Source organism: Myxocyprinus asiaticus, chromosome 1 (assembly GCF_019703515.2).
Source record: "Myxocyprinus asiaticus isolate MX2 ecotype Aquarium Trade chromosome 1, UBuf_Myxa_2, whole genome shotgun sequence".
NCBI lineage: Eukaryota > Metazoa > Chordata > Actinopteri > Cypriniformes > Catostomidae > Myxocyprinus > Myxocyprinus asiaticus.
Genome location: NC_059344.1, coordinates 37,011,694 through 37,026,159, shown reverse-complemented (window position 1 = coordinate 37,026,159; position 14,466 = coordinate 37,011,694). Strand labels below are relative to the sequence as shown.

General features: G+C 40.4%; 1 protein-coding gene across 7 annotated transcripts in view; it reads right to left on the bottom strand.

Moving 5' to 3' along the window:
• Positions 1–8,249: 8,249 nt before the first annotated feature.
• Positions 8,250–14,466, bottom strand: part of cep89 (centrosomal protein 89) — a 130,190-nt gene continuing 123,973 nt past the window's right edge. For 6 of the 7 annotated variants that reach the window (XM_051706035.1, XM_051706064.1, XM_051706045.1 and 3 more), the window contains one exon: positions 8,250–9,277. In XM_051706035.1, coding sequence (XP_051561995.1) covers positions 8,965–9,277 — 313 coding nt within the window. In that variant the 3' untranslated portion in view covers positions 8,250–8,964. The other variant, XM_051706093.1, reaches the window with a different exon arrangement.

Sequence of the window (14,466 nt, the reverse complement as noted above, 5' to 3'; positions counted from 1 at the left end):
TCACAATTACGTGATATAAACTCGTAAATGTGAGATATTAAGTCGCAATTGCGAGAAATAAACTCACAATGGCAAGAAATAAAGTCGCAATTTCCAGAAATAAGCTTGCAATTGCGTGATAAAAACTCACATTTGTGACTTTATTTCCATAGAAGAAAGGAAATCATAGAGGTGTTGAACAACATAATGTTCATATTTGAGTGAAATACACCTTTAAGAACTTTTAGAAGTCCTGTAAATGTTTCTTGACCTCATAAAGCAACTGAGCCCACATCATAATGTGTTTATGGTGTCACTGAGATGGAGTGGTTTGTTTGAACATCGTTTACTGTTCAGTTTAAAATGGCTGGTGAGATTTGACTAAATTACATCGAAGGATTGCTGATAGAGCCTTTGTAACTCAATAGAATAAAACACAGCAGTCCGTTTAAACAACTCAAATCAACATGTTTAAATTAATATGAAACAATGAAGAAATGCACAATTGAATTGCCATGGTGTCTGTCAAAAAGCCTACCATAATTGCCACAGTTATTGTTACAACAACAAAACTGTGGCAACATGATTTTAAACAGCACTGTCATAAAAATGGCACAACGACTTTAAAAGCTTCTACATTGTTTGAAAAAAGATCCCACATGATTGATTTATGGCTTAACAGTTATGGTTTAACAATACTATCTAAGGTTTTTGTTTGAATCATATAGCATTTTCTAAGGGGTAGCCTAAAAATTGCAATTTATATATATATATATATATATATATATATATATATATATATATATATATATATAGTCTCTATTTTTAAAACATTTAACATGGAATCATGGAAGTAGGCTAAGCTTACTTTAGAAAGTATGTTATCAGTCATGGATAAGATGCTTTTTCTTATATGGTGAAGTGAAAGGCCACCACTGGCCATAGGCTCCATTCACAAGAGCACAATAGTCTAATTGAGAACTTAAAAGAGACACAGCTAACCTTGCACCAAGATGTTAACCTGGATAATGAACAAACTCTAGACCATCCCAGAAGACAGGTACTAAAGTTCAACAAAGCTCCTGTATCATGTGCTTTTCAGCAGAAGTGTTTGGGTATATCACCCACTGTGATGTTTATGCCACAATATGTGATTTCTGCTAGTTCTATGATTTATTCATGAATAGATGTGGAACAGCTTTTACTGCACTTCACAGATTCACCAGGTCTGCATTTTTTCAAAAAGGATTTTTTTCTCTGTAAATTTAAATGTTTTTCTAAAGGTATTTTCGGTAACAAATGAGGCCATGTTACATTTGTTTACTGATGTTAATGTATGTAAAATATCCAGATGGCAGCACTTTTTTTCTTCCATTAGCTCCACTGAGGAAACAGGCACACCAATATTGGGCTCGTTCGACATGAGCAAGTTCTGCGTAGAACCGATCACCGACAGGTGCATGCCGGTTAGAAATCTGTCCGACTTGCTGTGATGGTCACGTATGTCAAAAATACTCCCGTGAGAGCGAAGCGGCCACGGTTGCTTTTTCCGAGCTGTGCACTTTGGGAAATGACGACACAGCTTAATGCTCATTGGCTTAAACAACCGTGATGTTTCTTTATCTTCTAAAATGTTAGATTTTAATTTTATTTAAATTTTATTTTTTATAAAAAAAAATTATAATTTTGGTTTATCATGGTTTATGTGTATAAAATATATTTGAATGTTTCTGAAATATCTAAAAAATGTCTTTATTAAACTAAAAATTGGATAGAAAGACACATCTTATTGGCAAAATTAAATAACAGCTTCATTGAGTGTCTTTTTCATCATATTTATTTTCATTTTAAAGCAACAGAAATTAAATTATATCCACTTTATCAGCAACAGCGCATGAAACGTGAATCCCGTGATATCTGCCTGTGATCTTGTGTCTGATCCAGTACGAGAAGTGAGAAATGTCCGATTTGACAGCACTTATTTCACTCCTTCCCCTCACTACAGTCGTCTACTCTCGTCTACTTTCAAGGCGAGGCGTTTGGCATCTCAAACAAGCCTATAGACTGGGCTAAATTTTGTTACGCTTGCATAATTTTAGTTGTGCTATTGTATTCCTCTTTTGTAAGTCTGTGGCACTGAAGAAGTGAGAAGGTTAGTGTGACGAGGTGGAGGGCGGGGCCGGACCGTGAGGACACATGCCCGGCCTTGAATCGGGCTAATCTTCCGGGGGGATAAAGACAAGCCGGAGGAGCCAGTTCGAGAGAGACACACGCGGCCGCGGTGTGTGTATGCGGGTGTTTTAAGGTTGGTTCCTGCCTCCTCCTTGCCCACTGTACCCCATTACAGTTAGTAATTTAAATAAAGAGAATAGATGAAAAACACACAGACACACAAAAACTAAAAAGGAACAAGCTTGTGTGTTTGGCTCACATATTGTGAGGGAACTCAGGGAGCAGCAATGTTATAGGTTGTCCTCATAATTTTCTCTGCTTTCAGAACTTCAGTTCACTGGGTCTGTGGAAGGAAACAAGTGACCTGTACCTGCAAATCTGTGCTTCACCTTCTCATAGACATGCAAACTCTCTCTCTCTCTCTCTCTCTCTCATACATACACACACACACACACACACACGGCCTTCTTCCTCTTACCTGTGATAAGTTTTGGCTCTTCAGAAAGTTGTCCTACATTTCATCCTAAAATATAGATTCCTTATTTATACAGTGGCGCCTACCAAGAGCATTGCGGGTCTCCACTCCACTGCCAGGTAGAGCTCTATTTTTAGTAATTATAAGTCTATACTAAACAAAACATTGACATTACATAAATGTAACTGACAAAAAGCATTGTGGCACTAATATATTGTATCACAACAAACACACATGCTATAATGAACTCCTGTCTCTCTGTATCGGACATGAGCAATCTGATGGCAAAATTGTCGCGGGGGCTCTAGTAGGCGTACATGGACCTTTTGAGTTTAGAGGGACTGACGCTGGGATTGGCGCTGTCGTGTGCGGTGTTAATGCGCACGTTTTTTTTTTTTTTCTGTTTGTTTGGTTTGGGGTTTGATTGTTGCACTAATGTTGGAATGTGGTCTATATAATCTTATTTTTGACACACAATAAATTATTTCTATTATATCAAAATGTCAAATGTTAATATGAGTGGGTTATCTTTCTCCACGTGGAATGTAAATGAGTTGGGGCACCCCATAAAAAGAAGGAAGGTTATTTATTTTCTTAAGCGTATGAAATGTGATATAGTGTTTCTTCAAGAAACACATCTTTCCCCGCAGGAAGCTGAAAAATTTGGGAAGATATGGGGTGGACATATTTTCTTTAGTGCTGGCTCAAGTAAGAGCAGGGGAGTCATTACTCTGATAAGTAAACATCTACAATTCAAATGTCTCAAACAGATTAAAGATAAATTAGGGAGAATCATTATTGTTTTAGCAGAAATTCAGGGGCAAAGGTTGGTTTTGGCTAATATTTACATGCCTAACATTGATGATCAGGGCTTTTTTATTGATCTTGAAGGGATGTTACAAGCCACTGGCACCCCTTATGATATAATATTGGGAGGAGACTTTAATCTTTTGATGGATTCAGTCATTGATCATAGTGAAGCAAAAGTGTGTAAGACCCCTACAGCAACATTGACGCTTCACAAGATGTGTAAAAATCCTCATTTCATCTGTTGTTGATTGCTCAATTGGAAACATCTTAGTCTCAGATCATGCCCTGGTGAGTTTAGAAGTGTTGCCACATACGGAGAAAAAGAAATCATATAGTTGGCGCTTTAATGTATCCCTTTGGCAAAATCCTGATTTCCAACAAATGTTAAAAACTGAAATCAGTGTTTATATGGAGACCAACTGGTCTTCAGTATCTTCTGTGGGTGTGGATTGGGAGGCACTTAAGGCAGTTCTTAGGGGTCAGATCATACAGTATGCCTCATTCATCAAAATATCCAAAGCACAAGAACTCGTGGAGTTGGATGGGAATACTAAAAGTGCAGATGCAGAGCTGAAGCGCCGAATGTCATCTGATGGCCTCAGAGAATTGACCCGATTGAAATACAGATATAATACTATTTTGTCGTGGAAAGTGGAGTTTTGGTTATTCAGGGGAAGACAGTCATACTTTGAGTCAGGGGACAAAGCAGGGAAGCTTTTGGCTAGATATATAAAGCAGAGAGGGTCTTTTTCTACCATTCCCTCAGTGAAATCTGCTGGTGGTGAAATTGTTACCTTGGCCATTGATATTAATAATGCCTTTACCATGACAAAATTCCCGGATCAGTCTGATTCTTAAAAATGACAAAGATCCAAGCGTGTAAAAGTTACTGTCCAAATTCCCTGATCCAGCTTGATGTAAAAATTGTGTTGGGCTAAGCGATTAAGTAAAGTTATGACATCTCTTATACATATAGATCAGGTGGGGTTTATTCGGAGCCGCAGTTCTTCTGATAACATCAGGCATCTCATCAATATTATACGGTCAGTGGCAAATGATCAGTCTCTGGTCGCTGCCATCTCACTTGATGCCGAAAAGGCATTTGATGTGGTAGAATGTGAATAACTTTTTAAGATTTTGCAAGTGTATGGGTTCGGGAATACATTTATTGGTTGGATTACGTTACTTTATAGACACTCTGTAGCAGCGATACAAACAAATGGATTAATTTCAGATTATTTTACTCTGGATAGGGGCACTCAGCAGGGTTGCCCTCTTTCCCCATTATTGTTCTGTCTTGCCCTGGAAACATTAGCAGCCGCGATAAGAAAGGAGGATGATTTTCCAGGGGTGATGGCGGGAGGCATGGTGCATAAGCTTCTGCTTTACGCAGATGATATTTTATTATTTGTCTCTGATCCTACTAGATCTATGCCTTGCCTCCACAGAATTATTAATGCCTTTTCCAAGTTCTCAGGATACAAAGTCAATTGGTCTAAATCTGAAGCTTTGACTCTGACAGTGTACTGTCCAGTAATGATTTTCCAGCCGGGCACCTTCCAGTGGCCCAAACAGGGCATTAAGTATTTTTATTTTATTCCCAGCAAATATGTCTGATTTAGTTAGTGTTAATTTGACCCTTAAATAAAAAGGTTTTCGAGTGATGTGGGCAGGTGGACTTCATTACATTTATCAATGATTGGGAAGGTTAGTGTTATTAAAATGAATTGTATTCCAAAATTTAACTACCTGCTACAATCTCTCCTTGTAAATGTCCCCCTCTCTTATTTCAAGCAAATTGATAGCATAGCGAAGTCCTTCATTTGGAATGGGAAGCGTCCCAGATTGCATTTCTATAAGTTACATGCCGCTTGACAAAGGTGGGCTAGGCCTACCCAAGAATTTGTTTTATTACTATGTGTTCTGTCTCAGACATTTGGCTCATTGGTCACTTCCACCTGAAAGAGCCCCTCCCTGGTTTGGTATTGAATAGGAAGTTCTTGCCCCTATTTCGCCATTGCAAAGGCTCTCTATCAAACTAATCGGAGAAGTTAAGTTACACCCCGTTATTTTGCATTTACATTCGGTATGGACAAAAGTCTCCAGAATGTTTAAATCGGACATTTATTTAAATGTTGCCTTGAGCATATGGCAGAACCCAAGATTGAGTATTGGTAAGTCCCCTTTCTGCTGGTCAGAGTAGATTGTGAGGGGGGTTACTACACCCAGTGACCTATATGAGAGTGGAGTGTTGAGATTGTTTGAAAATACTCCGTTAATTCAGAGTCTGGGGGACGGAGCTTTAACTTCTCTCTAGAGAGTATTGGAGAAAGATTTCAACTAGGTATTGGAGGAGGGAGTGTGGTCTAGGATTCCTAAAAATGTTAGGTCTGCATCTAGAGATGCAAGGGTGCATCTTATGCAATTCAAAATTTTGTATAGATTTTAATGGACCCCCTCTAGATTGTACAAGCTTGGTCTTAAAGAAACACCCACCTGCTGGTGATGCCAATTGGAGGATGCAGACATGGCCCATGTTTTTTGGTGGTGTGTTGAGATCCAGAAATTCTGGTTGAAGGTTCAGAATTTTGTGTGTGACGTGGTAGACACTCAGGTTTAGTTTTGCCCCAGACTTTGTGTTCTGGGCGATGTGGCAGTCATCGATGTGGAGGACAGTCATATAGAGAATTGGGTTCTGACCTGTATGATGATCGCCAGGCAGGTTATTTTGAGGGGTTGGAGGTCAGCTGGTGTGCCCCCATATCCGGAGTGTTGCATGGCGATGGGGAGGGTGGCGGCTTATGAGGAGGTGTCACTGGAAAGACGGGGTGACTTCGATTTGTTTGTATGTAAATGGGGCAAGTATTTGGAGTTTTTGGAGGACTCTCGGGTGGGGCATAGAGAGAGTAGTGTAGGATAGTTTTATTAATGATTAATATTAATACCCTTGGAGAATTGGTAATATATGTACCATTTTTAAAGAAAACATGAGTGAGCAGGCAAAACACATTTATTTTATTTCTTATGGGATTCATATTCAACTGTAGGTTATAACAGAATGGCACAATCATAAAACAAAACATGGCAACAAAGAAAAAAATGAAATAACCCCTGTTCAAAAGTCTGCATACCCTTAGTTCTTAATACTGTGTATTGCCCCCTTTAGCATCAATGACAGTGTGCGGTCTTTTGTAATAGTTGTCTATGAGGCCCCGAATTCTTGCAGGTGGTATAGCTGTCCATTCGTCTTGGCAAAATATCTCCAGGTCATGCAAAGTCTTTTGACGTCTTGCATGAACAGCACGTTTGAGATCTCCCCAGAGTGGCTCGATGATATTAAGGTCAGGAGACTGTGATGGCCACTCCAGAATCTTCACCTTTTTCTGCTGTAACCACTAGAGGGTCAACTTGGTGGAAACAACTCTGGAAAGTCCAAGAGCGTCCCATGCACAGCTTTCGTGCAGAAGAATGCAAATTGTCTGCCAGGATTTTCTGATAACATGCTGCATTCATCTTGCCATCAATTTTCACAAGATTCCCCATGCCTTTAGAGCTCACACACCCCCAAAACATCAGTGAGCCACCACCATGCTCCACAGTGGGGATGGTATTCTTTTCACTATAGGCCTTGTTGACCCCTCTCCAAACAAAGCTCTATTTTGGTCTCATCACTCCAAATTACAATGTGCCAGAAGCTGTGAAGCGTTTCAAGGTGTTGTCGGGCATATTGTAACCGGGCTTTTTTGTGGCATTGGCACAGTAAAGGCTTCTTTCTGGCAACTCCACCATGCAGCTCATTTTTGTTCAAGTATCGTCGTATTGTGCTCCTTGAAACAACCACACCATCTTTTTCCAGAGCAGCCTGTATTTCTCCTGAGGTTACCTGTGGGTTTTTCTTTGTATCCCGAACAATTCTTCTGGCAGTTGTGGCTGAACTCTTTCTTGGTCTACCTGACCTTGGCTTAGTATCAAGAGATCCCCGAATTTTCCACTTCTTAATAAGTGATTGAATGGTACTGACTGGCATTTTCAAGGCTTTGGATATCTTTTTATATCCTTTCCATATTTATAAAGTTCCATTACCTTGTTATGCAGGTCTTTTGACAGTTCTTTTCTGCTCCCCATGGCTCAGTATCTAGCCTGCTCAGTGCATCCACGTGAGAGCTAACAAACTCTGACTATTTACAGACTATTTACTCACAGACACTAATTGCAATTTAAAAAGCCACAGGTGTGGGAAATTAACCTTTAATTGCCATTTAAACCTGTGTGTGTCACCATGTGTGTCTGTAACAAGGCCAAACATTCAAGGGTATGTAAACTTTTGATCAGGGCCATTTGGGTGATTTCTGTTATCATTATGATATAAAAAGGAGCCAAACAACTATGTGATAATAAATGGCTTCATATGATCACTATCCTTAAATAAAAGACAGTTTTTTTGTATGATCAGTCATATTTTCAAAATCAATGCCAAAATGTCACAATTTCTGCCAGGAAACCTTTGAGCACAACTGTATATATAAATATACATATATATATGTATATTTTGTGCCTGTTTTTTTTTTTTAATATATATATATATTTACTTATGTGTGACCACAGGGTTGTTTATTTTGGGGGGAGTTGGGGAGGGGGGTTGTGGTGTTTAAATGTTGATTGTATGTATATATATATATATATATATATATATATATATATATATATATATATATATATATATATATATTTTTGCTTTTCTTTATTATTGTAAGATTTAATATAAAATGTTAATTACAAAAACATATATAATGCAATATCTAGGGAAAATAAATGCTTTATGTGAGATTTATTAACAATCTTAGTGGGCCGGTCATTTTTGACCAGGAAGACAAAAGGTGTTAACACAAATGAACACAGCATAAAGGATAGAAGATTAATTTTCTAAAATGGTGTTAATAGCATAACAAAACATTTATCACTGATCAGACTAAAATCAAATCATTCTTTAAAAAAAAAAATGGAAACAATTCGCATCACTCCTAAATTCAATTGTTTATTCCGACATATTTAATACCAGAATTTGTATAATTCTGCAATTACACTGTGGCACCTACTATCTCCTTATTAAAGAACAGTACAGTGTGAGGGACAATCTCACTACAGAGTGCATTCTTTTGTGCTAGACCTTCATCCCAGAGAGTGAAAGAGATTGATGATCTCTCATTCATCATGTGGCTTGTGCAATAGAATTTCTTGTGCTGTTGTGTGCATCCACTGTGCTGTCACACCCTTTCTGAAATAAGGGGTTTAGCAATTGAAAACAAAAATTGTACCATTCTCCTTTTCAGCAGAATAATAATTATTAGTAACCTCTAATTTAGACTGAGAAGACTGCTGGACTGTGGAAAAAAAGATCAAAGCACATTTGTCATAGTTAAGAGAAAATATGTCTATGTGTATTTATGTGCTCATGCATTCAGCATTCAGGTTAATTATGAAAATCAATTCATGGCCATAACACACTTATTAAGGGGTATATGGAAACATTAGGATAATAAGTCCCAACCACTTTTTTCACTCTCATCAGATGAAGGATTTTGGTGCTGGTCAGAGTCAGACTCAAACATGGGGCTGTGGAGTAAAGGATGGCTTTGCCTAGATGTGAAGGGAGGGGGCATCGCACTGGACAAGTGATCCTCGACACGGGGTATCCTGGCAGGAGAATGGCCAGAAGTGCTGCGTAGGACTGGAGCCATGGTGGCTGGACTCAGCGAGCTGTTCCCCAACACCACCTCTCTCAACCGCTGACTCTCCCTAGTAGCTGCCTCCCAAACCACCTCCAATTCACCTTCCACCTCTCTGAGAAAGACAAAGAGAGAGAGAGGGAGAGAGAAAGAGAAAGGCTTGTTCCAGTGCAGTATAGTCAGGCTTTACTAACAAATTTGAGTTCTTTAAAGGGTGAAACACTCTACACAAGTATGTGAACACAGTATTTGTAAGCAAGTGCTTGTGCGCATGTATTTGCATGAATTATGGGTGTTTCTCAATGCTAAGAATGCAGAGATGGGACTTGCGTTCTAACGAAGACAAGTCTTGCCAAGCAACCTTGCAAGAATGAACTTGGAAGGACAGGACAATGTAAAACGCATCTATTGCAAGCTTTGAGATATGCTGCGATATTCCTGTTGTGCAATAGACCTTATTCAGAGTTGCAACATCTTTGATTTCTGGCATGAATAAAAACGAGGCTATGAGGGACAGACTTACCATCTCTTCAATAGCATGCACGGTACAAAGCTGTATGAAGCTCCTAGATCCCATCAGATTTTCCACAACTCTTGTTGTCTGCAGTTTTTTGTCTGAATGTTCTTAGAAAGATATTTTTTTCAATATTTTATTAGCGGAATGGTCCAAAGACACTTTAAACTACAGTACAGCTTATTAAAGAGACTGCATGTCTAAGCCTACCCTAACCCTCAAAGCCTCGTTGTCATTCCCGTCAAAAATCAAAGATGATGCATTTGTGAATAAGATCTACTGACCATCAAAGCACATTTGTAGACATTGAGAGAACTACTGGCATTATCACACACCAATGACAGCATTATTATCATCACACCAGTGAAATTTTGCAGGACTAGTCAAACATTGAAAGAATAATGTCAGTTAACACTCGTTTTCTCCATGTGTTTAGTACTTTATTAAAATGATGGCCAACAAAACAACAAATGTTGTCGGAGTATAATTACTCAAGAGCCCCCAGGCTTTCGCAACTTACAGTGGTAAACTCTTAAGGGAATACACAACAAATGTATGACAAATGTATGACTTCTGGGATTTCAAATGGGTTCTTGCCCACAAGTCACCATCCGATGCATCGTCAAAATTGGCCTGATCAAGAACACATCCGGTTAATTTTATGCATTTTCTGTACTTGCGTTCTTGAGTATTGGAACTGAACTTCAGCAATGGATGATGATGTCCACAAGAATGTAAGAGTACAAAAGAATGCACACTGAGAAACAGTCAATGCTTCTGGTGTTGGAGCAGAGTGATGTTTCTCTCTTAAGCCAGAAAGAGACACAGGAGACCGAGGATGAAAGGCTCCAAAGAGTAACTTTTATTAAAGTAGTATCAGCACTCAAGCATGCATCAGTTGAAACACAAAGATCTGCAAAACAACAGCTATACTTTATACCCTCTAAATAAGTCACAGGTGTGACCACACGTCATGAGATATGTCTGTTTACACGTACACACACACACTCAAAGGTTGGCAATCTGTCACACTTCCCCCCTTTTTGGGAGGGAAGTTTCCACACCTCACTTATCTCAGGCAAACACACACAGAGAATGTCATAAAAAGGTCAATGCATGGAATATATTGAGTATAGATCCCACATTTCCCCCCTAAGATACCCAGGTTCCTGGAGTATCTACAAATATGCTTCTGTGTCGAAGCACGGCCGGACACTTATGTCAAAACAACATAACTCTATTTTAGTATAATAAAATACATTTGGGCCAATATGAAACATAACAGGTCTAATAACCCCTGTAGCAACAATTGCAGGGTCCTCTGGTAAATTTAACAATTCTAGTCTATATCGTCGAGGCTCACTTAAAAACCATGGGTGGAAAAATACTCATGTGTTTCCCCTCAGCTTGGTGTCATCTTTCTTTTAGGAACTGTTGCGAGTTGATTCTGAGTGGTCAGCCAAGAGATCAAGTCTTTGCTCATTTGGCGCCAGTGGATGAGTCAGCCCTCCAGGGTCTGGCAGTCAGGCCTGTGTCCAAACAGCCTGCACATCCAATTCCGGGGTGTGTTTTGAGTCGTCCTTTCCGTTGGCGGACTCCCTGTAATTACTTCAATTTTGACATTTTACCTGTGAACATAAGCACAAAAACATAAGCACTAATTTGTCCTACAGAGGGTTGACCGGTGTATTCACTCCTCCCTGCCTTTCCCTTATTTCTTATAGCATCAGCGGTGAGCAGTAGAGCAATCTAATCATGCAGGGTGGCCCCTCATCCTCTAAATAGGTGAGTTCTTCCTGACAGCTCTCTCGTGCCTCTAGTCTCTATCCCCACCTCGGGCTGGCCGGCAATGAGAGCCGTGTACCCAATGTCTCTTTCCCTGAACCTTTACCGCAGTAGAAGTGATTAGCAGAATAGTATATGGTCCTTCCTACTTTGGGCCCATCGCATCTCTTTTAAGTATTTATTTTTTTCTCCCCAATTTGGAATGCCCAATTCCCAAAGTGCTCTAAGTCCTTGTGGTGGCGTAGTGACTTGCCTCAATCCGGGTGGCGGAGTACGAATCTCAGTTGCCTCCGCATCTGGGACAATCAATCTGCGCATCTTATCACGTGGCTTGTTGAGCGCGTTACCGCAGAGACATAGGTCAAGGCTTCACGCTATTCTCCACGGCATCCACACACAAATCAAAATGCGCCCCACCGAGAGTGAGAACCACATTATAGCAACCACGAGGAGGTTACCCCATGTGACTCTACCCTCCCTAGCAACCAGGCCAATTAGGTTGCTTAGGAGACCTGGCTGGAGTCACTCAGCATGCCCTGGATTTGAACTCGCGACTCCAGGGGTGGTAGTCAGTGTCTTTACATGCTGAGCTACACAGGCCCCCCTATTTTAAGTGTTTTAACAAAAATGTGTTGTCCTGGGTAAAACCTATGAGCCGCACTCCCATCATTTGGTTTTTGTGCTGCCTTAACTTGCCCCTCAACTCCCTTCACTGCTTCTGTTAGTCACATACAATAGTCGATTAAGGTGTCCGAGGTGAGGTGGACATCAGCTTCTCTCACATCAATCTGTCCAGGCACATACATGGGCCTTCCTGTGACCACCTCAAAGGGGCTAAGCCCTGTCGATTTGTTATGTGCCCCACTTACAGAGTATAGAAACATAGGGAGAGCTTCCGGCTACTGTGCGATTTGTACAATCTGTTTTTGATGGTTCGATTTACTCTCTCTACCATACTACTCCACTGAGAGTGACCAGGGCAATGAAAATCCCAGTCAAACTTTAGCATTCAAGCTACTTCCTAACACACCGTTCCTGTAAAATGCGTACCCTGGTCTGAGTAATTTTTTTTCAGTAAACCCCAATGTGGTATGTAGTCTTGTACCAAAATATTTGCAGTCTGAGCAACGGTATTTCTATTTACTGGAAAGGCCTCAACCCACCGGGAGAATGTGTCTACAATCACTAACACTTCTTGCTTACCCTGGCATGGTGGCAAACTGATGTAGTCTACTTGTAGATGTGTAAAAAAGACCTGGTGGTCCGGGTAGACTTTTCATTGTCACAGGTGTCGTGGCATCAGAGTGTTTTTGACAAATCATACACCTATTACAAATATCTGTTGCCCTAGCTTTTACACCAGGCGCTGACCAGGTTTGCATGAATTGATGTACCATCTGATCCGCCCACCTGTGACCTAAATTGTGTATTTGTTGTAAGACGTAGGGCATTAATACCTTTGGGCAGACCGGTTTATTGTCTTTCCTCCAAATATTGTCATCACCTAAACACCCCGTTTTCCATCTAGGACCACATTTTCTCTCCATTAACTTCCTTCTGCATTCTTTGAATATCTGCTGTTGTATTGAAACGAAACTTCTGTGTCGGTCGTAGTAAGGCTTCAGTGGTTTGTGGGTTGTTCATGGCAGCTACTATTGCTACTAAATTGGCTTGGACATTCCCTTTTTCTGGTATACTCTCGCCTTTTGTGTGAGCTTTTATTTTTAGAACTTCCACTTCTCTTGTTTTTGTGAGCGAAGCTAAGAGCTCGCCAATTTCTTCCCCATTCAATATGGGCGTCCCTGCAGCTGTTAGAAACCCTCTTTCCAAAATCATATACTACTCCAAAAGCATATCGTCTGTCTGTCAAAAAATATTGACTCTTTTTTCTTCTGCTACCTTGCAGGCCTCAGTGACAGCTTTTAATTCTGCAACCTGAGCTGATTTACTGGCTGGCAATGGCCCCGCCCTCACTACTACAGAGTCATCTACCACCGCCCAGCCCGTGTGTCTCTTTCCTTCGTACATGAATGAGGACCCATCAGTGTATAGAACTAAGTCAGGGTTGGGTAGAGGGTCCACTGAGTACATGGATGTTTCTGTCAAATCACTCACACAGTCATGAGAGTAAACGTCTGGTAAAAATATTGAAATCCGCTCTGATACTTCTGACACATCCTGATTCCCCCCCCACCAGGAGTGATGCAACATTTCCTGGTGTTGATTTGTGTATTTTGATATTTGTCCTCTCTAGTACTGGGGACCACCGCACCCATCATGGTGCTGTAACACGGGTCGCCTGTCCTATAGATAGGAACACTACCAGGTGTAGTTAACTCTACTGCTAAGTAAGTAGCTTGCATTGCTCTTAAGCAAGGCCCCCACCCCAATGCCTAGCTTCTGACTGTAGTAAGCAATTTGTTTCTTCCTGTCTCCCCATTCCTGCGTGAGTACAGCAGACATAAAACTTTTTTCTTCAGCAACATACAAGTGGTACGGCTGACCATATTGGGGAATGCCCAGGGCTGGACTAGCATCGAGAAGGTGTTCTATATCCTTAAATGCTCGTAATTGGTTTGCTGTTAGGATCTCCTTTTAACAGTTCATTGAGTGGCGCAGTATGTTGTGCATTGTCTAGGATCCAATTTCTATAGTAATTACACGTGCTCATGAAAGCTCTCAGTTCTTTAACAATTGGTGGAGGTGACATTTCTTTGATCGCAGCTGTTCTATCTGGTAAGAGTGCTTGAGCGTCCTCAGTCAATTGCTGTCCTAGATAAACTATGGCTTTTTGTCCTAGTTGAGATTTCTTGACGCTTGCTATGTGTCCTTTCTCATACAGAAAGTTTAGTGACTCAGTTTATCAGTTTGCAAGTGAAAGTTCCAGTTCCATGCTGCATATTAAAATGTCATCCACATATTGAATTACTGTGGATTCGAGATGTAGTTCAGACAAATGCATTTTCAACGCTGTATGATAGACAGTAGTAGGGCTATTATGGAAA